General features: G+C 37.7%; 1 protein-coding gene across 4 annotated transcripts in view; it reads left to right on the forward strand.

The window, feature by feature from the left end:
- Positions 1–25,211, forward strand: part of CRISPLD1 (cysteine rich secretory protein LCCL domain containing 1) — a 41,261-nt gene extending 16,050 nt beyond the window's left edge. For 2 of the 4 annotated variants that reach the window (XM_057426206.1, XM_057426209.1), the window contains 13 exons: positions 2,011–2,129; positions 2,257–2,389; positions 3,893–4,008; positions 4,919–5,019; positions 6,134–6,313; positions 6,406–6,466; positions 6,592–6,658; positions 10,348–10,478; positions 14,241–14,284; positions 14,378–14,450; positions 16,490–16,565; positions 22,326–22,456; positions 24,310–25,211. In XM_057426206.1, coding sequence (XP_057282189.1) covers positions 2,011–2,129; positions 2,257–2,389; positions 3,893–4,008; positions 4,919–5,019; positions 6,134–6,313; positions 6,406–6,466; positions 6,592–6,658; positions 10,348–10,478; positions 14,241–14,284; positions 14,378–14,450; positions 16,490–16,565; positions 22,326–22,456; positions 24,310–24,361 — 1,284 coding nt within the window. In that variant the 3' untranslated portion in view covers positions 24,362–25,211. Of the gene's footprint in view, positions 1–2,010; positions 2,130–2,256; positions 2,390–3,892; positions 4,009–4,918; positions 5,020–6,133; positions 6,314–6,405; positions 6,467–6,591; positions 6,659–10,347; positions 10,479–14,240; positions 14,285–14,377; positions 14,451–16,489; positions 16,566–17,810; positions 17,833–22,325; positions 22,457–24,309 lie in introns of those variants that run through there. The other 2 variants (XM_057426207.1, XM_057426208.1) reach the window with 2 other exon arrangements.
- Positions 25,212–25,487: the final 276 nt, after the last annotated feature.

Here is a 25,487-nt window from a genome sequence, read left to right on the forward strand (position 1 = left end):
TTGTGGTATTCTGAGATTTATAAGAGCTACAAGAAATTTTAGCTGGCTTTGGAGGTAGGAATTTCTAAAAATGAGCAGGTTGCCTGCATTTTGGTCTAATGTAAGTCTAATTTACCCTGTATCTGTATTTCAGAACCTGGTTGGTAAAACCATTCTTAAAGAGCAATTATTTGGGAAATATATTAACTTTATGACTTGTTCATATTCAGAGCTAAATCTAAGTATTACAGGATTTTAATCTGACAGTGTCATATAATATATTCAGCAAAGACAAATGATAGTGGCTTATATTTCAAAATGTTACAGTCTCATGATTTTATTACAGAATATTGAAGCCTATCATTTATAAGACCAAAACATATATGTGGAAAAGTGTGCTAATCTTGATGGTTTTTACAGTGGGTACAATAGAAAGAAGAACTATTAATAATGGTGAAACAAAGAAAGGGAAAAGATTTGTACAGACTGTCATATAAAACTTTCTGTTTTAAGATTAGAATATTTTCTTAAGGAGATTAAAGAATGCTGTGGCATATGACACTGAAATACTGGCCCAGTAGGGTAAACAGAAAATTCCTACTGTTTAGAGTCAGCGGGGTTCGTATCCATATGCGTGTTAAAAGCTTTATTGTGTCATTATTACATGCTGTCAAAATAAATGTTGCATTTTGTGAGTCAAAATGGACCCTATAAATTTTGTAACTGCTGATGATAGTAATAAAATCTAATTCAATGCATGAGAGACTTCTGAAGAGAAGCAAGAACAGATATGCTAGGATTAAACTGAGTTATATTAAAGTCTTTACATAATCATGGTCTTGCATAACCAAGGATATATTTATTTTTAATGAGTAATCTGATTAATAAGGGGAAAAACTGCATGTCAAAATAATTAGAAAAATAAATTTTAGCACATGGAATTTGTCTTTTATGTTTGTGTATTCTTTGGCTTAGACATGATCTCCAGTGTCTGCATGGAGATTTGGTTTTGGAAACACTGAATTAGTGTTGATTTAGAAATTCAGTCTGAACTTATGATGAAGTAATTGAGGCTCTATCAGGAAAAGTGTTTCCTTCCTGGAAGTGTTTCAGTTTCCTAACCTGAGCATTGATATCAGATAGTCAAGTATCTAGAAACTGTATCTGCAACTACAGGAGTTGTTAAAAGTCCAGCAGTGGTATGGAGACTTTGCACAACAGGGACCACTTTGAGCAAACCGCAGTTTAGCACAGTGAAAATGTGCATACATAGTATTGTATAATTTCTTGCAGTAGGAGTACATTTGTAGTATGCTTTTAAAAGAAATAAACTTGCATTTGCCTTTCAGCTATAAGCCTATTCTTCCATGTCCCTTAAAGAATAAAAGAATAAGTAATTTTGAGGAACAATAATTGATAATCTTTAACTTATCCTAAGCATGCCTCTTGCTAACATGAATGCCTTTTTTACCAATCTGTCATAAAAATCTGTTAATGACAATCTTACTCTGTTTTTCATATTTTGTGTTTGCGCTGTATTATTTCAACAAAAGCTGATTATAGAAGAGGGAGAGAAAATCACTTTCATTTCAGATATACTGTTGGTTTAGAGGAAGTAAAGCCTTATGTTGAAAGTGTGCTGGATAACATCCTTTTGGCTAAGAAAAGTACCTATTACTAAAAAGAACTCTCACAAGACAGAAAATGCACTTAATATAGCCTCGAAAGTTGAACTAAGTCTTTCAGTTTCATATTTGTGCTTTATTCATTGCAGCATTGCTTCACATGCTTCCTAAAGGAACTGCTGTGAAGGGGTTAAAACTGGTTTTTTTTTTTCCTTCTGGTGAAAATGTTTTTTCTTTCTTATGTAACACAAATTTGCATACAATTGTCAAGTCTTACTCTTTTATTTATTCCTCTGCCCTGGCTAGTAACAGAGGCTTCAAAAACGGACAATCCTGTTTTGTTGTTTTTAAAGTAGGAGATACATATTTCTAAGAAGGTGTACCTTTCTTTCCTTTCAAATTTCAGACATGGGACACAGAACTGGAGAGATCTGCAGAATCGTGGGCTGAAACCTGTCTATGGGAGCATGGGCCTGCAAGCCTTCTTCCATCAATTGGACAGAATTTAGGTGCACACTGGGGAAGGTAGTTTGAGATACTGTTTCATACTATATTTTTTAGAAATCTAACAAAACTTGCATGTTACTTAAAGGGGGAATAATAGAAGCTACAACTTTTGAATGATCTAATAGACTACTACTGGCTTTCATAGGTACAGACCTCCAACATTTCATGTCCAAGCATGGTATGATGAAGTGAGAGATTTCACGTATCCCTATCCTCATGAATGCAACCCGTATTGTCCTTACAAATGCTCTGGTCCTGTTTGTACACATTACACACAGGTATGTAGATGGGTTTGGGTTTTGTCAGCTATGGAAAAGAGTGGTCAAGACTTCCAGATATGTTACTGTATAACAATGTAGAACATTAATCTTGCAGCATATACCATTGCACTAAAGCACAAATGGGACTTGTTGTTTATTAGACTCCATAGTTACAATCATTGGGTAGCGGTGACATAGAGTAGGGTTATACAAATCTTTAGATTCCGTCCTCATTAATACCACTTCCTTAATAGGATTAAGGAAAAAGCTCATAAACCCGTGTTGAACTGAGTGTTACTGCTCAATGCACTTTACAGAATCTAGTCTCTGTTGCTGGTATGTTGGTACTTCTTTCTGTAGTATGCTGAAGAAACACATATTTTAAAAAGAGAAAAAAAGTTTTATGAGGTGAATTCCTCAGCTCAAACAACAGTTTTTTTAACATGCTACTTTAACCTTAGCAAGATTTTTAAATTGGATAAGAACCATTTTATTTGGTACTTCTGAGATCTGCATGCCTAACCTGAATTTTTCCAGAGGGGAATCAGTTGTATTTTCAGTGAATTGAAAACACATGATCCACATGTAATTTTCAATATAATATTAGAAAACTTCAGAATGATTAATTTAAAAATATTTATTTTGTTTACTTGAGCAATTTACAATTGTAGGCAATTTTAAGACAAAAATACCTCCATGTGTTTATTTACCATTTCTGTAAAAATACCTGTAATTACACTTATCAGCTGCATGGGAAATCTACAATGCATATATATGGTTCTTTGTGGTACTAATTCTTCACAGTACCTATCTCTATCAACTCCTAAGTCTTGCTGAAACTACACAGTTGTCTTATCTTGAATTAATACAAATTTACCACCTGTCATATTTGTCTAATTTTAACATTACAGACTTTGTAATTCAGATTATTTTGAGATCTGTAATGAAAATTGTTTCAACAGATGCATAAAGGAGCACAGCCACCTTAGATTACAATGGCATAAAAGCATATTCATTTAAAATCCGAATTTGAGTCTTTCTGGTTTATTAGTGGTTTCTCTGAATAGCTTTATCATTTATGTTACCTGCTTTCACTGCTGACAAACATCTGTTCTCTCAGTCTAACCAACCTAAACCCCTGTGGGTCCTCAGATTGTACTGAGAGCTGCAGGGTATAGGAAGCTAACTTCTAAAACATGATTATCTGTTAATGTAATTCCAAGAATCAGTTCTTCAGATCATGTTTTGTAAATATTTTTCTACACTTTCAAATACATGCTTAGACCATTTATGTAAAATGAGAGCCATGTCATTTTTATGAACGGAAAGGTTTTCTTTCTAGCAAGGATATAACCGAATGGCCTTTTGACAGTTGTAATTAGGTCACTTCAACCCATTTATAACAGAGTTGAATTTAACATCACTTTTGTGATTTGAGTTTTATATGTTGAAGTTGAGAGTTTTGATTTTGTGTTAATCAGCTTTGGTTTTCACAATTATTTCTCTTTCATTTTCCCATAGGTTGTTTGGGCTACAAGTAGCAGAATTGGTTGTGCAATTAATTTGTGTCACAACATGAACATCTGGGGGCAGATTTGGCCAAAAGCAGTCTATCTTGTATGCAATTACTCTCCTAAGTAAGTAGGCTGACACCCAAAAATATCTTGAGGGGGCAAGATACTTTACCATAATACAGGAAATCTGAAAGGAAATCAGTCTGGGTTTTCTGGTTTTTGTGCTCTTACAAAGTAGAGCATTTTTCCAAATGCAGCTTTTGCCTGCACAAATACTCTGATTTTCAGTTTTCTGGCCTGTGTTTTAGCATCCAACATCAGAGATCTTTGTTGTAGTGTGATATTTGTCTGAAAAATAAATGTATCTATCTCCCCAGTGTGACTTTAAGGAATGTGTAACATGAAGCCCATGGTTAAGATCAAATTCTATAGGATATTCCTTTTAGGAAAGCAGAGCCTGAGCTCGTGTAGTTGGGGAGTTTACTCTTAAGGTGCTATGCCAAAGATTTTAACAGCATAAGTAAAAAGAATTTAACAGCAGTTTATGGCAGTACTTCAGTTTTTGCTGCATGGACTTTTTAATTACTTCATGTGCATTTTGTATAGAATCATGGAATCAGAGAATCATTTAGGTTGGAAAGACCCTCCTGATCAACAAGTTCAATGGTAAACCTAGCACTGCCAAGTCCGCCCCTGAACAATGTCACTTAGTGCCACAGCTACACATCTTTTAAATACCTCTGGGGATGGGAACTCAACCCCTTCCCTGGGCAGACTCTTCCAATGCTTGACAACCCTTTCGGTGAAGAAATTTTTCCTAATATTCAATCTAAACCTCCCCTGGTACAGCTTGATGCCATTTCATCTTATACTGTCACTTATTACTTGGGAATATCAAAACAAAGTTACAGGCTAAGTGTCTGCTGGTTTTCATCATTTGTCCACATACTAAATGCAGTTTAATGTTAATATATTTATTTATTTATTAAGCCATGTTTTGTTAATTTATTCTTTTATGATTTTTTGTGTAAAGGGGTAACTGGTGGGGTCATGCTCCTTATAAACCTGGCCGCCCATGTTCTGCTTGTCCCCCTAGTTTTGGAGGAGGTTGCAGAGAAAATCTTTGTTACAAAGGTATGTTCTATTTCAACAGTACAACTATAAGTGGGAAGAGAAATGCAACTTTCATTTTGCCTTCTTTCCTCATTATCCCTAGTGGAATAGAATATATTATGCATGTTCCCAAAGACCTGGTAGGGGCCTACTTTTTCTATGCTGAATGAGATCATGTAATTATGATTTGTGAGGCTGAGCCTCACCAGAGGGAATGGAGTTTGCTGAACTCCTGATCATTTAAGTGCTGATTGAGGGCTTTTAGTACACAAACACGTAGACTGTCTCTGCTATGTGTATGCCTATCTGTAATTATAGTGGGATCCTGTGCAGTCATTTGTTTATAGGAAAATGTTATCTCAGGCATGTAGCCATGCGCATTACTGTAAGAATATCAAGAACAAGCCTAGAAGATATTACTAATTAAAATGTCAGCTGGGATGGTTATTAACTTCTTGCAATTTTCATACTTTAGAGGATTGAAACACAAAATATAATGAAGCTACTTTTTTTTTTAATTTGTTTACCCTGTGTACAAGTAATTAGGCAGGTCTTCTTAATAAATTTTGAAAGTTCATATGGACCATAAGAGCTGGATGCGTGTAACAAAATACCTTCCTTATGGTTTTGCTCAGTGATGAGTATTTAAAAATTATTTTCATTATGTTTGAATAGAAGGCTTAATTCTCAGATGTATGTTTTTATGAAACCAGCTTCTTTAATTGCAAGTTATCTATGAACTTGATAGAACTCTTACGATTGTATAATAGAGATGACATATTTGTTCTAGTTTTTGTGATGGCATAAAGATACTAAAACAGGAGTGTTAGGAGCATTTTCATACTTCAGTTGTGCTGTGTGTACTAGAAATAAAAAATCTATCTTTTGTTAACATCAGAAACATACTTCAGATGTATGATTAATTTTGAGGTCTTATGCTTGAGATGTATGATTAATTTTGAGGTCTTATTATGAAGCAGTGGAAAGTTTTCCTTGCTTTCTTGCTTTTATTCATCCACCTTTTTATGAGGACAAAGCCATGTTACCAAAACATGGTAAGGGATTTACATTCCACAAACACTGGTTTCTTTTTTCCTGAGATTTTTTTTATTTTCTCTCCTGTTTTCTGAAACAGATGATTCAGAAAGGCCTTATTCTCCCCAAGAGCCAGAAGAGGAAACCAATGAGATTGAACGGCAGCGATCCAAAGCCCAGGATGCAACAACACAAAGCTGGCCAAGAGCTCATTCACCTTCAGGCTCCACAGGCACTGATGACAGTGAGAAAAATGAAGTAATAAGCACACAGCAAATGTGTAAGGAATTTACCCAATTTGCAAGCGGTCAACAGATTTGAATTACATAGTACCAAATTCATTGCAGTGAAATTGCTTTTTGCTTGTTTTAGCTCAGATTGTTTCATGTGAAGTAAGGCTAAGAGATCAGTGCAAAGGAACAACTTGCAATAGGTATGGTAAATTTTACAGTTGTCATTCTGAGATTATTTTGAAAGGCTCTATTTGTTCATGAGCTGCAGTATTTTCCCTTTTTGTAATCCCAGGATTTTAGACCAAGTTGTATTTTATTTTCTTAGGTACGAATGTCCTGCTGGCTGTTTGGATAGCAAAGCCAAAGTTATTGGAAGTGTACATTATGAAATGGTAAATATTTTAAAATTAGATTCTGCACCAGTAGAATGTTTAATGAAATATCTCTCTGTTGGAATGCTGGTTAAAAACATATTAAAAATGGATTTTGAAGAAATCAATATTTACCAAAAATAAAAGCCTACACCAGATGTTTAAGATCATATCAGATGGTCTAAGTTTGCATCTGCTGTTCTGTGTATATTGTCCAAATATACTTTATACTTCTTATACATGCACAGAAGTAGAATTTTTGTGTCTACATATTTGCATGTAAATATGTGAAGGTGCTGCAGTAATTTATGGGTATATAAATTATTTGAGTAAGAAAGATAGGCCTACTTGTGTAAGCTTAATGGTAGCTGAAAATATATAATTTATTCTGTAGAACTAGAAAAACAGTGTAGGAAGTAATAGCTGTTGTGAACAAGTATGCCAGAAATTAGTATAGTTTGTCCCCAAGTAAGGCTGGAGAGCTTTAAACTAGATTCAAAGGGGGATGGGGTTGTAGCTGGGCTTGCCCCAGTGGGGCAGCACTCCAGAATTAATGAAGACTGGGAGGCCTCCTATAATCCTAGGGTGAAATCGGTGTGCTTAGCTCGCTCCCTGAAATGCCTGTACACCAATGCGCGCAGCATGGGAAATAAGCAGGAGGAGTTGGAAACCTGTGTTAAGTCAGGAGACTATGATCTGGTGGCAATTACAGAGACGTGGTGGGACAGCTCACATGACTGGAATATAGTCATGGAGGGCTATGTCCTTTTCAGGAAAGACAGGCCAGCCAGGCGGGGTGGTGGGGTTGCTCTTTATGTGCAGGAGGAACTACAATGGACCGAGTTCTGTCCAGGGACAGATGATGAGCGAGTTGAGAGTCTATGGGTGAGAATTAAGGGGCAGGCTGGCAGGGGGGATACTGCTGTAGGTGTCTGTTACAGACCACCGGATCAGGGTGAGGAAGTTGACGAGGCCTTCTACAGGCAGCTGAGAGCAGCCTCACAGTCACAGGCTGTGGTCGTCGTGGGGGATTTTAACTTCCCTGATGTTTGCTGGAAGGACCACTCGGCAACCCAGCCTCAGTCCAGGAGGTTCCTCCAGTGTATGGATGATAACTTCCTCCTGCAAATGGTGGATGAGCCGACCAGGAGAGGAGCACTGCTGGATCTCATCCTCACTAACAAGGAGGATCTGGTTGAAGCAGTAAGGGTTGAGGGCTGCCTTGGTTGCAGCGACCATGAGATGGTGGAGTTCAGGATCTTGTGTGGTAGGACTAGTAGAATACCAAGTAGAATTGCAACCCTGGACTTTAGCAGGGCAAACTTTGGCCTTTTCAAGCAATTGCTAGGGGAAATCCCATGGGCAAGGCTGCTTGAAGGTAAAGGGGCCCAAGATAGTTGGTTGACATTCAAGGATTGCTTTTTCCATGCTCAAGATTGGAGCATCCCGACACGTAGGAAGTCAAGGAAGAGGGCCAGGGGACCTGCGTGGCTAAATAGGGAATTGCTGGGTATGCTCAAGTGGAAGAGGGGAGTTTACAGGTCATGGAAGGAGGGGCTGGCCACTTGGGAGGAATATAAGGCTGCTGCTAGAGGATGTAGGAAGGCAGCTAGGAGGACTAAGGCATCCTTAGAATTAAACCTGGCAAGAAGGGTCAAGGACAGCAAAAAGAGCTTTTTCAAATACATGGCAGACAAAACTAACACCAGAGGCAATGTAGGCCCACTGATGAACGGGATGGGTGCCCTGGTGACAGAAGATACAGAGATGGCAGAGTTACTGAATGCCTTCTTTGTCTCTGTCTACTCTGCTGCAGGCAGTCCTGAAGAGCCCTGTACCCCTGAGACCTTAGATGAAGTCAGGTTGACGGAGCGGTTTGCCTTAGTCGATGAGGAATGGGTTAGAGATCAGTTGAGCAATCTGGACATCCATAAATCCATGGGTCCAGATGGGATGCACCCACGGGTGCTGAGGGAACTGGCGGAAGTCATTGCTAGACCACTCTCCATCATCTTTACCAAGTCTTGGGAAACGGGAGAGGTGCCTCAGCTCTGGAGGAAAGCAAATGTCACTCCAGTCTTCAAAAAGGGCAAGAAGGAGGACCCGGGTAACTATAGACCGGTCAGCCTCACCTCCATCCCTGGGAAAGTGATGGAACACCTTATCCTTGGTGCCATCTTAAGGCATATCAAGGATAAGAGGGTTATGAGGGGCAGTCAACATGGCTTCACCAGGGGGAAATCATGTTTGACCAATCTCTTAGCCTTTTATGAGGAAATAACACGGTGGATGGATGATGGCAGAGCGGTGGATGTGGTCTACCTTGACTTCAGCAAAGCATTTGACACAGTCTCCCACAGCATCCTCACGGCTAAATTGAGGAAGTGTGGACTGGATGATCAGGTAGTGAGGTGGACTGCAAACTGGCTGAAGGAGAGAAGCCAGAGAGTTGCAGTCTCTGGGGCTGAGTCTAGTTGGAGGCCTGTAACTAGTGGAGTGCCTCAAGGGTCAGTACTGGGACTGGTATTATTTAATATATTCATCAATGATTTAGACGAGGGAATTGAGTGTACTATCAGCAAGTTTGCTGATGACACTAAGCTGGGAGGAGTGGCTGACACGCCAGAAGGCTGTGCTGCCATCCAGCGAGACCTGGACAGGCTGGAGAGTTGGGCAGGGAATAACTTGATGAAATCTAACAAGGGAAAGTGTAGAGTCCTGCATCTGGGCAGGAACAACCCCAGGTTCCAGGATAGGTTGGGAAACGACCTGTTAGAGAGCAGTGTAGGGGAGAGGGACCTGGGGGTCCTAGTGGACGACAGGATGACCATGAGCCAACACTGTGCCCTTGTGGCTAAGAAGGCCAATGGCATCCTGGGGTGTATTAGAAGGGGGTGGTTAGTAGGTCGAGAGAGGTCCTCCTTCCCCTCTACTCTGCCCTGATGAGACCCCATCTGGAATATTGTGTCCAGTTCTGGGCCCCTCAGTTCAAGAAGGACAGGGAGCTGCTGGAGAGAGTCCAGCGCAGGGCAACAAAGATGATTAAGGGAGTGGAGCATCTCCCTTATGAGGAAAGACTGAGGGAGCTGCATCTCTATAGTTTGGAGAAGAGGAGACTGAGGGGTGACCTTATAAGTGTCTATAAATATATAAAGGGGGAGTGTCACGAGGATGGAGCCAGGCTCTACTCAGTGGCAAACAATGATAGGACAAGGGGTAATGGGTACAAACTGGAACACAAGAGGTTCCACTTAAACTTGAGAAGAAACTTCTTCTCAGTGAGGGTGATGGAACACTGGAACAGGCTGCCCAGGGAGGTTGTGGAGTCTCCTTCCCTGGAGACATTCAAAACCCGCCTGGACACATTCCTGTGTAACATTATCTAGGTGTTCCTGCTCCGGCAGGGGGATTGGACTAGATGATCTTCCGAGGTCCCTTCCAATCTCTAGCATACTGTGTGTGATACTGTGAAGGCAAAGTGGTATTTTCTTCGTCTGAAATAATACCTACATAGACAGTATCAAGCTTATTAGACTATCTACCAAGGTTTTAATGACATGTTGTAGTTAAACCCTGGAGGATTTTGGTGGGGATTTTGTTTTTTTGTGGGGGTGGGGTTTGGTTGGTTGGTTGTTTTTTCACAAAGAAATTTCAAAGTAAAATAGTGGCTTTGTCTGACATGGAACTGCTTTTCTTGCTCTGTTTTTCAGCAATCCAGTATTTGCAAAGCTGCCATACATTATGGCATCCTAGATAATGAAGGTGGTTGGGTTGATGTCACTAGGCAAGGAAGGAAAAATTACTTTATCAAGTCTTACAGAAATGGCATTCAGTCAATTGGGTAAGTTTTCTTAAAATGTGTGGAAATTTTTTCACCTGTTCTTTTGTATTACATGCAAAATATTTCACAGTAATAGCGTTTTATTCATACTCTTTATCCTAAAGAATATGAAAATGATGTAAAAGGGTATGTGGATATGCAGGTATTGTATCCATTCTGAAACTTCAGCCTAGTGTTTAATGATGGGCAGAAAAGTGATGCAGTCATGATATGAAAGAAGGTGAAATGGTTATCAAAATCACTTGGGCAGTAAGTTAGTATTTGTAGAAATATTCTCAGTATATGAAGGATTAAATTAATTGATTTTTTATGTGATATATTTATTGTAGGAAACAGGGGACTCTTCATTAGGGACTGTAGTGATACGATAAGGCCTAACGGGTTAAAACTTACACAGGGGAAGTTTAGATTGGATACAAGGAGGAAGTTTTTTACTGTGAGGGTGGTGAGGCACTGGAATGGGTTGCTCAGGGAGGTTGTGAAAGCTCCATTGCTGGCAGTGTTCAAGGCCAGGTTGGACTGAGCCTTGGGTGACATGGTCTAGTGTGAGGTGTCCCTGCCCACGGCAGTGGGGTTGGAACTAGATGATCTTAAGGTCCTTTCCAACTCTAACTATTCTGTGATTCTTTATTGTCACTGAAGTGGCTTTGTTTTGGACAAAGCTGGTAATATTTCCAAGGTTGGACCATGGGCACCGTGCATATGAACAGTATGAGCCAAGTAGATAATACACCTCTTCCAATATGTTTGATAGTTGCATCACAATTCCACAATTTACATATTATGCTCCAGTATTTTGCACAATTTCTGCTTAGGCCAGTGGTGAAATAATACTGCATACTGTGGAAGCCTCATTTGGAGGTGTACTATATTGTTTAGGTGCTTGCCTTAAGACAGGTGTACAGAAACAGATCCAAATACTTGTTGACATGCTAAAAGGAAAACGAGTGAAAAAGGGTCTAGAAGTGAATACTTGGCTGTTTCCATATGTAATCATCCTGTGATGGGACAACATCATTATTTGTATGTTTAAATCTAAGATATTATTAGGATTTGCAAATTACACTTCACTATATTTTAATATGTTCTGCAGAGCTGTACATTGCTGTCCTTATTTCTGTCTATTGTTAGTATGTATGTAATAATGGTATGTATATAACAGTTAATATAGGAGGAATGTTGACCTAAGAGAAAACATAAGTTTGCTGATGTATTTGGCTCAGGTGTGAACCCAAGAGTAAGGATATACGTAATCATTTGAGGCGGTACTCTCACATACAACAAATGCCACATACTAAGATGCTTGTCAAAATTTCTCTTTTCAACAGATTTACCTAAGCCAGGATAGAGAGAAACACACTGACCAGGTAGACTAAATTCAGTGGCCTATAGTTTGGGCTGCCTGGGTAGCACTTAAATCATTGATATCGATCTGTTTCTTTGGGTCATCTGATGATCTGACTGTGGTTTAATTTACTTCCTCTAGAAATGAAGATACACACAAATCTCTCTTTTTTTTTTAATGCTGTGAGAAAAAAAGAGAAGTAAATCTTCATTATATCAATACTAACATATTAGGAGCCAGCTTTCTAACAAATGTAGGAGTAGTTAAACTGTAGAAAATCATCAAGCTAGAAGGAATTGATTTCCTGTCACTTGAAATCTCTGTATTTCTATGACTTATGAAGCAAAACTGTATTGAGTGTTTGGTCTACAGAGTATATTTAGCACCTATCCTCTGAGAGCTAGAACTCGGAACAAGGTATTAACACTTGAGTTTGTTTGCTATGGGCATGGATAATCTTGTCATTGCTGAACATTACTGTTTTTGTTTTGTGATTCGGATGTTGTAAAAAAAAAATAAAAATAGATGACATACACAAAATACTGTTCAAGGACCGAATCTGTACCTTCCTATCTATAAACATATTTCAGGAAACTCATGCTGCTATGTGTGCACAAGGACGACATAATTCTTCATTAGTGTCCTATAGTATTTAGCGTATCACCTTTTAGAGTGAATTTACAACATTTTATGATCAGGCATCAGTTTCATAAGTCAATCTGTAAGCCAAAGGTTTGGGATAAATAAGGATGATTTACCAAAGTTTCAGCCTTCAAAAGGCCCATCAGTAAGGCCGGGGATGCCTTGCATCTAGCGGGCTCTCACTAGTGTCTCTAGATGGAGCCATGCATAAACTACATATCAATTCAATGAGTAATGCATATTGCATAACAGAAAGACAGAAAATGTAATACCAGTGCAACATAAAACATCTCCTAATCTTCAGCTCCTTTGATTTAAGATCCGGATTGCTAATACAGATTTTTGTTCAACTGTTGCATTTTCATAGTACAGGATACCATTTTTAATAGCATTTCAACAAGCTAATCAAAGATAGAATCACTGTTTGACAATGCAAGGGCAACAGAAATTTGAGCTAACTCAGTGAAAGCAAATTGGAAGCCACTAAATGAGCAAATGTGAAATTGGTGGACCATGCAACTAAATAAACCAATGCAAGCAAACAGTTTCTGAAAGCAAATCACCATGCTGTGGAGCACATGTCTAGAATTTGCTGCAAAGGTGGATAGGGAATAATTTCCTTGGGGTTTTGTGGTTTGTTTGGGGGGGGGGGGAGGGGGTTGTTTTTTTGTTTTTTTGTTTTTTTTGATTGGTTGATTTGGTTTGTTTGGTTTTTTTTTAATAATCAGTGACTTTGTGAGTACCAAAAGCGGCACCAGCTTCCTTGTTACATATGAAAAATACTAGAATCAGAGGCATATCCAATGGCTAAAAGGGGAGCAAAAGAGGAGGAAAACATAAGAGGAGGTGTGAAATGGAAGTGTTCATAAATTCTCACAACAGAAAGAGTATACAGGAAACAGATACATCCAGGTACCACGTAATTACTGAGAAAAACAGACTTTTGTATATTATCATAGAATCATGGAATGGTTTGGGTTGGAAAGGACCTTAATGATCATTTAGTTCCAGCTCCCCTGCCATGGGCAGAGACACCTTCCACTAGACCAGGTTGCTCAAAGCCCTGTCCAGCCTGGCCTTGAATGCTGCCAGGGATGGGGCAGCCAAAGCTTCTCTGGGCAACCTGTGCCAGGGCCTCACCACCATCACAGTAAAGAATTTCTTCCTTAATTCAAATATAAAACCACCATCATTCAGTTTAAAGTCATTACTCCTTGTTCTATCACCGCATGCCCTTGTAAAAAATCCCTCTTGTAGGCCCTCTGTAGATACTGTTATACTGGGGTTTTCATGATACTGGTGAAAATTTACCATAGTCACAGGATCCAAAAGTAAAATTTCATTATTTTTTCCAAGAAGACTGCTATGAGAAACTGTGTTAAGTGTTGGAGCTGTTGGTAAGAATGTACCTTTAGGGAGAAGTGAGTGATCTCTTCTGATAGATGGATGCTTCTGACCAATCACAGATTTTGGTTGCTACATTTTGAAGGACAAATAGATTGCATAATTTGTTCCTTGCACACTTAATCTCTTAGCAGATTCAATTACTGAAAGACTTTAACATGCATTCCTGGTTTTCAGATTCACTGGGAGTACAAAGTAAATGTGTCATTGCAATAAATAGATTCACAACGGGTGAGAGGGACTGCAGTGAGTAAAACTTATTTGGAACAGTGTCTTGAATGGATTTTTAGATTCTCTAATCAAAATTTTTCTATTTAAAGAAATCAATGAGATATGTTATTTATTGACTATTTCTATTTTTTCTTCTTCAGAAAATATCAGTCTGCTAACTCCTTCACTGTCTCTAAAGTAACAGGTTAGCATTTATTTGTTATAAACTCAGTACTACTTTGAGTTATGTTTTTTCTAAATAGCACACATTTATTTGTTTCTGTTTTACTTTCTTCAGTTCAAGCTATCACCTGTGAAACAACAGTGGAACAACTATGCCCATTTCAAAAACCAGCCTCACACTGTCCAAGGTGAAATTCTTTGATTTTTATTAATATAAAGTGCTGACATATTTTCTATCAGTTTCTTATTATCTATAGTTTTCATTGATAAAGGTGGGAACAGTAGCTGTTAAAGTGAAGCCAAAAATGGTTTACTGATATTTTGTTCTTTGGTCTAAATAGAAGGCCAGGTAGGTACAGGTGATCTACAGGCTTTTGTATTTGAAGAATCTCTTTTACCCATAAATATCCCTTGGCAAATCTTAGTGAAATCATCGTTGGTAAGACTACAGACTGCACAGAAAAATTCCTTTTTGTATTTCATTGTCCACTATTATATCTGTGCATATTAGGAAAAATACCCTTTGTTTCAGTTTGCTCGTCTGTAAAACCAATAAAATAAAAAGATATGGTACAGGTATTTACCATAGAAGTTATCCATTTGTTTGGGAGTTCTGAAGGATAGAGCAGAAAATGTGAAGTATATATATTTAAGGTAAGGTGTGGTCTGCAAGTCAGTTAACATCTTTAAATAGATGTGCCATTTCTTTAAAGCCTGCATTTTAACTCTTTGAAAGAAGCCTGTGCCATAATATCTGGAGGAAGGAAATCAGTAACAGTTCAAAAAACCATAGATGAGTCAAAGGTAAATACACTATAGCATGATTTGCCGCAAGCTAAGCTGGAGATATCCACAGGATTACTTTCATAGCAATTCTACAGCCAATACAGGAAGCAAGTACAAAGCCAGAACTGCTAGGAAAACATCCTTCATGTAGCACTTGAGTCCATGGACTTGTTTGGTGCTTGACTATGACTCCTAGCTTTTTTGCTGGAAGATATGGAGAAGTAAGCTAAGGAGTGAAATGCAGGAATGGATGGGTACAATCTCATGCTTAGATCTTTTTTTTCTTCATTAAAAACTAAAACTAGCTTAATTAAGGGAAATATAAAGTCTGCCTTTAAGAAAATCTGAAAATAAAAATAAGGTTAAAAATTACTAATTCTGATGCATCAGCTGACGGAATTTGATAGCAACAGTAGTTCATTCAAGATTCTGTGAATGCCCTTAAGTTAATTCTGAAAACATAGTCTCTGGTGTTTCAAGCAGTAATCAGCTATGGCATTAATTGCACAACCTCATTTTTCCCTCTCATGCCTTAATCATAAATCAGCAGGCCTTCAAAAAGCCTCTGACATCTTGCTTCCTCAGACAAAAATCTTTTTCCTAGCTGCATGACCCATTTTTCAAATGAAACAGCTCAGAGTAGACCTAGAGCTGACTTGTTCCTTGGAGCAATATTGGAATTACCAAATAAGATGTTGGATGCCTTCTATACTACTGTTATCCTTTCACATGGTTTTACTGTGCATTTTGGAGCTGTATCAGGCATGCATCACAGTTTTCTGAAAGGTTAACAATATGCAGTTGACTAAAGACAGGTTTTGTTTTTTTTTCAATAGCTTTCTGATATCCTAGAATCAGCCAGGAATCTCATTACTTTCCAGAGTTTTTCAGTTTAGCCACAGATACCAAGTGCTGACCCTCATTTTTAGTTCCTAAATTGTCTTTCATCACCACATCAGCATCATAGCGGGTCCTCATTCAGATCTGCCTCTCCTGAGAAGGTATGCATATGTACAATTTATATAGGATGCTGTAGAAACAATAATATAAAAGGGAAGAGCCTTTCTTCTCACTGGCTTTTCTGCTGGCCTCACATATGTTGAACATGAACACGATCTGCTTATCAAAAGGGAAGAAAACCAGACATGTCCGAAAACAGGAAGATGTTTTCAAGCAGTTCATTACAAACTACAACTTACATCAGCAATGCTTTCACCTGTATTGTCAAAACCTTGAAAGCTAACAGCCTTTTAGTATTGCCGTAGACCCATATAGGTAGAGCCACAGAATCAGCTAGATTGAAAAAGACTTCTAAGATACCCCCAGGAAAGGGGTATGCATCAACTAGGTTTATACTCAATAATGCTGATGTTAAATATGATGCAGTAGTATTCTGATATCATTCTTTCTAACTGTGTGTGGTTTATTTTTGATATTCCAGGGTGTATTGTCCTCGCAACTGTATGCAGGCAAATCCACATTATGCTCGTGTAATTGGAACACGAATTTATTCTGATGTAAGTATAGTGAGTTACACTGTAGTATGTAATAAAATATAAAACCCTATGAAAAGCTATAATGTAAAGATAATAAGATTTAATATAGATACTTGGTTCTCCTCTATATCCTCATTTTTTACACAGTCTTTTCAAAAATTCTTTTTCAAAGGCTCTCTTTTAACTTAGTACTGAGCTGCTGAAGATGCAGGAAGTTACTTGAAAACTCAGTGTAGACTTCAGTAGTCTCCGGACCTATATTTTGAACTTGTTCAGTATAGGCAGTGTATACTCATTTAAACTTTTGCTCTTTAGACCCTAATGCAACCATAACTTCTGTCAGATTAAAGTAACAAAAAACCAAATATATCTGAGAATAAATGTCTACATCTCATTATTTTGGATATTTCTTAACTGTGCAGATAGCTAAATACTTGCAGTAGGATTTTGATATATTTGTGGTAGTATCTCACACTGTCATATTATTTTAGCAGACTAATACTGGGTTTTTTGGTTTTTGGTTTGGTGTTTTTTGTCATTCTGTCTACTAGTCAACTTTCTTCTCCTTTCCTTTCTGTGTTTAGTTCTGAAGTGGGTAGAAAGAATGAAGGGAGAATTCTTTTTTATGCCTCTCCTATGTCATCTCTCTGTGGAGAAGCCAGGATGCAGTGGCAGAGAGCACAGTTTACTTTTTTGTTAGTACATTGTATGTTTTAACTGTCTTTTAACTGTCATAGTGACCAGCAGGGTCAGACAATTATTTTCTCTACTTTCCATCACTTTAAAATGTATAAAAATAATCTGCAAATATTTATTCACCATTATTTTGAAATTAACTGATGTCTGTTGGATTACCTGGGTAGCTTGTCCTGAAAACATTCTTGTCCATAAATATTGTTAAATGTTTCAGAAGTACTTCCAGTTCAGGAATATAATTGATTTGTGCATGTGGAACTTGGTCCTTAATGTGAATAAGAGAGGCAATGAAAACAGATTCAAATGAAAGCCCATTTTGTGGAAGACTGTTTTCTTTCAGTTCTGTGGTTGCAATCAAAGGCTACAGCCAAGGTTTCCTAGTGAGTTAGAAAAGATTTTGTTGTAGGGGAAAGATGACTCATTTCTGTTTAACTTACAGAAGAGAACAGATACAGAATACATACAGAATATATATTTGCCCTGGTTTGAGAAGTCTCATATGACTTTCATTATATTATGCTTTAAAATAATTATAGATGTACTATCTCATTATTCATCTCCATTGTATAGTAATGTGTGCAGCCATACTGCTTTTAGGAAAAAATGGACATAAATACAGGTAAAAAAACAGGGATGGGACTCAGTTTACCGACTTCAGATGCTGTCAAGGGTAGGTTGCTACATTGGTGGTGCCTGTCTAAGTTATACTGACAGTAGCTTGCAGTACATACAGGATAGTGGTAAAGGAGATAAAGGCAGCTGCAGCTCAGGATTCATTTGGCTTTTCAGAGTGTCTGCTTCAGTATGAAGTGAATTGCCTAACAGAGATGTCTATTCCTCTACATTTCCTACAGAAGGGTTCTAGGGCATCTAGCTCAGATGTAGACAGATGTGTCCTACCTGTATCAGTACAGTAGTTTCCATTGATGGTATCAGCATTATGCAATTTTCTGCAATGTTTCTTTGTAGCTAACATTTAAATTATTTTAAAACTAAGAGACCTCTAATTGAAATTTTCACTATATGGCTGGGTATTTTGTGCATTGTTATATGTTAGTTACTGAACTAGTTTCAGGTAAAGTACTTACAGAGAATATTTGTTCAATATGTGTCCTCTTCTTCATTTTTTCCTGTATTCAAAGTCAGTTTTGTTCATACATACAGAGAATTCATTTACCCACGTGATAGAAAATGGGTTTGAAATTGCAGTCCGTGATCTACTGGATTGAGTCCACAAAACAGATGGGATTTTTTTGTGACATTCCTACAAATTCTTTTGTTTCAAAAATGCATATGTATATTAAATGTATGTATGTATGCATGTGTGCATATATGTACATGACCATTTCTTTTTACTAGCTTTTACTAGCTTAGGCTACTTGCATTCAGTATATGAAGATTTTGCAGAGATACTGAGGAAAAAGCAAATAACATTAATAGATGTCACTAGTGCAAAAAGATAAGTTTACAAACCCATTTTTGTAGCACTCATTCATAAGAACCCAGTTTAACCTTTCCTTTTCTGGCTTTGATCTGATCAGGCATTCATTCTTAAACTGATTTCATATTTTGCAGTGACTTCTTTTCCTCCCTGTTCCTGAGAAGGGTTTTCCTCTGATTTATCAGTAGTGATCTTTCTTTTCCCCAATGATGCCTCTGTCTTTTTCGTATCTCGAGTGTGAACTGAAAATGAAGTTGCTACTATATTATATTACTAGTAATTAATAGTGTTCTCCTAGTTCTTCACTAGTAGTTAATTGCTTATAAACTTCACCTTTTGTTTCTTTAGACTATAATCCTGTATTGTAGAGGCCATTTTCCCCTTGTATATTTGAAATTGCTCATGATCAATATTATCTTTAGTAACTCCCATAGTATACGTACATAAAGAATGCTATAATCCTAAAAATAAGGCAACTACTGGTACACAGGGAGTCTTGCAGCCTTGGGAGGAGGAGGGAAAGTACAGAGGAATGTAAATGGCATCCCTTCTGGCATGTTCAAACCTGCAGCCAGCAGTGTGAAAAGAAAAACCAAGGTGTCTTTGTAAAAGGTTCTTTGTACAAACAATTTCAAATCTTTACTCCTAGAACTATTGTAACATTAAAAGACAAACTGTTTAACAGTGGAACTGGCAAGTTCTGTGCTTGGAATGAGAGTAGGAAAAACATTGCTATTTTAAATTCCTGATTTTATATAGCATCGCGAAATGCATATATAGCATCAAATAAATGCAATTATTGTTTGAATAGTGGTCTGTGTGACCAGCTATTGATATTTATATTGACTACATTTTTAAGGTTAGTCGTGGAGCCATCTATTGCAGTGAAGACTTTTTTCCACAAAACAACTTGGCTTGAATTGCAGATTCACTGTAACTGTAACTACACTTTGCTGTGCTGTGTCTTGAAGATTGGGACCTGCATTCTGGAGTACCTAAGAAGTTTCATTATTCTGGCATCTTTTAAAATGCTCAAAGAGTAGTAGAGGACTGCAAGTTTAAGTCAATTATTTAAATTAACATTATCAAGTTTGTTACTGAGCAATCCTTTGTTGAATATTATTTATGCTGCATAGGATCATGAGAGGAATTAGTGGCCAGAGAATGTAGGTTTCACTGAGGTGAAACTGCTGTTAACTTCACAGGGAATTTTCATAGAATCATAGAACATCACATTGGAAGGGGACCTCAAGGATCGTCTCTTCCAACCTTTCTTGGCAAAAGCACGGTGGCCCAGCACCTGGCACAGCTGAATCTTGCAAGTGTCTAATGTTGGTGAATCTGGCACTTCCCTTGGGAAATTATTCTAATGGCTGATTTTTCTTAATGTGAAAAATGTTCCTTTTGTGTCCAGTTGGAATCTCCCCAGCAGTAATTTGTGACCATTACTCCTCATCTTTTCCATTTGAGACCTTTTAAAAAGGGACTCTCCATCCTTGATGTGCCCTTTAAATGCCATTTAAGTATTGGAGCATGGTGATAAGATCTCCCCTGTGTCTTCTTTTCCCCAGGCTGAACAAACGCAGTTCTCTCAACCTTTCCTCATATAGCAGCCTTGCCAGTCCTTTGGTCATCTTTGTGGGCATTCTCTGGACCCTCTCCAGCCTGTCCACAGCTTTTTGTATAGCGGGAACTAAACTAAACACAGTATTCCAGCTATGGCCTGACAAGAGCCAAGTACAGTGGGATAACCTTGTACTAGAATTTGATTACACAAGGTGATACACTTGTTGATGTAACCCAGCATCCTGTTGGATTTCTTTGCTGCAGCTGCACACTGTTTACTCAAATTGAGCTTGCTGTCCCCTGGGATCCTCTTTCCACAGAGCTGCTCCCCAGCCTCATAGATCACAGCCTGTGCTGCATTCCTGGATTGTGTTTTCCCAAGTGCAAGACCTTACACTTGTTGAAATTCATAAGGTTCTGGTTAGTCCACTCTTCCTGCCTATCCAGGTCATCCTGCAGGGTGGCTCTCCTTTCCAGGGTATCCACTTTCCACTCAGTTTGATACCATTGGCAAACTCCATTAGGGTACATTTCATCACATCATCCAGATCACTTATACTAAATAGTGCTGGGCCCAATACTGATCCCTAGGGCATCGCACTAGTAGCAACTTCCCAGTTACAAAGGAGCTATTCAGCACTACCCTCCGAGTATGACTTGTCAGCCAGTTCATCACCTACTGCACAGACCACTTGTCTAGACTATGATGCATCAGTTTCTCTAGGAGTAGGCTTTGGGAAACTGTTGAGAGCCTTGAAGAAATCCAGGTAGACAACGTCCAGCGCTTGCCCAGCATCAGCTGAGCAGGTTACTTTGTCACAGAAGGTGGTCAGGTTTGCTGAGCATGATTTTCCCTTGGTGAATCTCTACTGCCTTTTCCCAGTCATGACCTTCCTTTGACTTGTGATAGCCCCCAGGAGGATTCGTTCCATATATTTCTCAGGAACTGAAGTAAGACTGATGTGCCTGTAATTTCCTGGATCCTCCTTTAAGCTCTTCTTGTGGATGGGGTGACATGAGCCTTCTTTCAGTCTTCTGGGATGTCCCCCAATCTCTAGAATTTCCCAAAGATAAGGAAAGCGGCTTTGCAATGACAGTAGCCAGCTCTCTTAACACCCTTGGATGGATGTTGTCAAGGCCTGTCAATTTGTAGGGGTCAAGCTCCTGTAACAGTTCACACACCAACTCCTCCTCCTTCACTGGTGCTGCATCTGAGTTTGCAACCTGGATTTTTGTTTTCAAGTCTGGTGCACAAAAGTGCTATGTAATCTTGCCTGCATAAAGTTTATGGAATTAGGCCCTGATTTAAAAAATCTTTTGAAGCAGTTGGAGTCTTCGCCTCCTAACTATTTCCTCACGCAGTCTTGAGGAGCTAAAGCCGTTAGTTGGTCATTAATCAACTGGTTTAGCTAAGGAATGATTTTAGGCCTCTATCTTCTGTTTGATGCTCACATTATACTTTTAATCTAATATGCTTTTAGTACTTTTCTCTGCCTGGGTAAGATATGCCTGGGTCTATGCCTGGCTTTGAATATGGATCATTTCACTGCTGGTAAAGGTTTTGTACTTAAAGAAGGAATTATTTCAGTCAATCCCTCACCTTTGGGGTAGGACATCCTTCTAGAAACACATAACTGCATGTGCCTTTGCTATTCTGCGGCTCCCCTGTTCAGCTTTGGCTGGGGATTAAACTGAATCTCCTGTTCTATAACAATTGACTAAGGTTTGGAGTTCACTACATCTCTGCTGTTGAAGTGAAGGCTGATAGAGCCTTTCATTCGAAAGGCTCAAGAATTCAGACATGTCCCTGATCTTTGAACTGAAATAGTCTGAAATAAATGATTTTTGAGGTCATGCTGTGGGAGATCTTTGAAGAGACAATGTCTGTATTCCTATAAAGTGGCCTATTTCCTATGAAATGAGTCTAAATACTGTAAGATGAATAAAACCAATCATGCAATAAATATAATTATTCTATGTTTCCTAGAATTTGGTTTAAATGCCTTTACTTGTTTCTTCTAAACAATTTTAAAATAAAAGGATGAATAAAAACTAATCTCCTCCTCATTCTTTCTTAGATATCCAGTATCTGCCGGGCAGCGGTACATGCTGGTGTAGTCCGCAACCAGGGTGGTTATGTTGATGTTATGCCAGTCGACAAAAGAAAGGTGTACATCGCTTCCTTTCAAAACGGGATATATTCAGAAAGGTAAAGCGCCCAGTTTCAAAGATTACACTTTAATCTTCACCTCAGTAAGATTTACAGTCTTGCTTTGTGTCTGTTTGTACCTGGGCAGTGCTAGAAAACTTGTACCTGGGGCAGTGCTAGAAAACAAATAAATAGGCCAACATGGGAGATTTACAGAGCTTGTGTAACAGCTGTGGTGACTTTGGAGAAGCTGTGGTAATAGAGCTGCCTGCCTCCTCTAAGCTCATAAATCATTACCCTAGAAAGCTGCTTATGAAATAAAATAACTCTCTTGTTTACTTTACTGGTTCTGTTGCAGCTAACATATTTGATAAGAAAATTGCCTTTGCTTTCTTTGGGATGTTTTTTAAATTAACATTGGTTATTTATTCTGTCCAAGTTAGAGGATCTGCAAGAGATAGTTACTAATAGCTAATGCAGGTTCATGATGAAATTCATTACTAATTTACATGGTATTGAATTAGTGGGCCTGAATCATAAATAAATATTAAAAACCATTATAATTCACTACGACATTCACTATCATTAAAACTTTTTTTTTTTAATGGTTTGACTATTTTTAACTGTTTTTCTGAAAGACATGGAGATGCTGCTGTGTATTTCATTCTCTGATGATAATGAATGGTGCATGCTGCAGGCTAAATTTAATCCCTGAAAGAGTTCTTCTGGTTGTAAAGGAAGAAAGAGAAATTACATTAAAAAAAATCCCTCTTGCACCAGTCTTTTAGTCCTGTGAAACTGGGAGTGATTGTTGCTTCTAAAACTGTAGGCTTTCCAAGAAACTTGAGTGGGAAGAAACCTCAAAAAGTTTCTGTAAAGAACTTGAAAGTAGGGAAAGAGTATTTTTTTCTTATTTTTAATTGGAGGTGGGAGAATGTGTTGCCTCTTTCCCTCAAAACTTTCAACAAGCCTGGAAACTTCTGAAATATAGATTTCCTTTCCTTAGTGAATGACTTAATTTGCATATTCTTTGACCCTTCCCAGTGACCCTCCAGTTACCTCAGAAAGAGAGCTTCCTTAGTGACACTTTTGTTCTCCATATTAATCTCCTCATTGAGTAGAGATGTAGGCAGGAAAAGAGATGCAAATTTAATCCTTAATTGTACTTTAGTATTTCGGTAAAGTTAGGAACATCAGCAATTTAGGAAATAGTCTCATGCAAGTTTCAGATGATGGGTTGATCTAATGCCCTTGCAGTCAGCCTGTTTCATTGTGCCCTTCCTTACTTTCACCTCCATTTCCCTTTTGTTCCCAGGTATGCCTCAGACAGTTTGCAAAAGAGAAAACAATGGCACCATTAAATGTGATATATTAGTTCAGTATGTAAGGCAAAAAAATATTTATTCTAACGAAATTTCATTGTAGTTGAGTACTTTAGTTTCATTCCTTGTGAAATCAGATATTCATTCAGAAGAAATTTTCTTGTTTTTGTAAAATATCAATTCCTTATAGAAATCTATTCATCATATAAGCAACTAACAAGTGATTTTTTTAGGTCTGCAAGTTCTCTCTGAATATAATTATTAGAATAGTGATTATAAAGATGGATGATTTCTCTTCTTCCTAAAAATTTTTTTTTAGTAGTTTGTTTTGAAGAGCATTATTCTTTAAATAAGAATCTCTCATCATAAAGGATCGCTTGAATTTTTTTATGCTGTTACTTGTTTATAATAAACTGCTTGAAAAAAAAAATTCTTTTTATTTGTAATATTTAAAAAAAAATTCTTAGCTGAGGTTATGAGTAGTCACAAGAAGAGTCGCAGGATTCTAGAATTGTCTTTAACAATTAAAAAGAAATGTCATTGGAGTGTTGCAGTCTTAAAAATAACATCAGGCATGTTTTTATGTTTCAGTTTACAGAATCCTCCAGGAAGCAAGGCATTCAGAGTATTTGCTGTTGTTTGAGTCTGGCAAGTAAAATGTGAAACAGGCAAGTGAAAATGGAGCACTTAGAAGAGAACAATGAAGGCCATTTCTTATCATTCCTAAAATTTGTATAAAGCTGTAACATTATTGTACAGAAGTTGTATACTGCTTTCCACCAAAAAGTTTAAATTACATATATATATCTTAATGAAAAAAATCTGTAAAAGTAAACATGGGAGAAGAATTCATTTGAAAATCTATAATGATATATAACAATATTTTGAATCCTGTGTTAAAAATTGCTATATTTTCTTAGCAGTTACTCCTATACAGTTAATTTGTAACTCACAAATGTCCTTTGTTTTCTTCATCTGAATATATTTTCTATGGTGCTTTATATATGCCACTAACAATAACCTTAAAGCTATACCATAGGGAGGTCTGAATTTTTATTTCCAATGTACATAAATGAAGCCATCCAAATAATTCTATAAAATAAATCATGCCTCAAAGTAAAATAAATTTATATATAACTTTTTGATGATTTACAATATCATTAGCCACACAAGCACAAATGAGGAGATAGACTGTTTTCAGTTTCACACTAATCATAACAAGTACAAACACCTATTTTGAAATAAAATGGAAAATATAAAATATAGGGAAGTCCTGGGTCATATTAGCATGTTTCGCACAAAAATATTTTTATTAGACTGGGTCATTCATGTTTATTATTTCTTAAATATGTTAGTAAATGTCTATTTGATGCTGCTAAGCTCTGAGTTTGAATAACCGATTCATTATAGCCCAGTCCTTCACATATCTGTCTTGGAATGGGAAAGTGAGAGATAGATATGCATAACCTTGAAAGATCTGAGGAAATTTTCATCCTGAGTAACCTGAAATTAAGGAATAAGCCATCCGTTCTGCAATGCCGTTCTGCACATATACATGATTTATTTTTTCCATGTGATTCCTTTAATTTACCTAAATTGGTTTTCAGCAAAAACGTAGAATTGTACACATAAAAATTGCACACTTGAAACCTTAAGCTGTGCATGGTATCCATATACTGTACATTAATATGAGGGTAAATGTTCAAAAAACAAAGGCTAGTCTTGCTCCTTATGACCTGTCACATACTCCTGCAGGCCAGGAAGTATAG

The sequence above is a fragment of the Pezoporus wallicus genome, unplaced genomic scaffold, assembly GCF_028554395.1.
Source record: "Pezoporus wallicus isolate ANWC-B61680 ecotype Strahan unplaced genomic scaffold, APGP_CSIRO_Pwel_v1 contig_4131, whole genome shotgun sequence".
Taxonomy (NCBI): Eukaryota; Metazoa; Chordata; class Aves; order Psittaciformes; family Psittacidae; genus Pezoporus; species Pezoporus wallicus.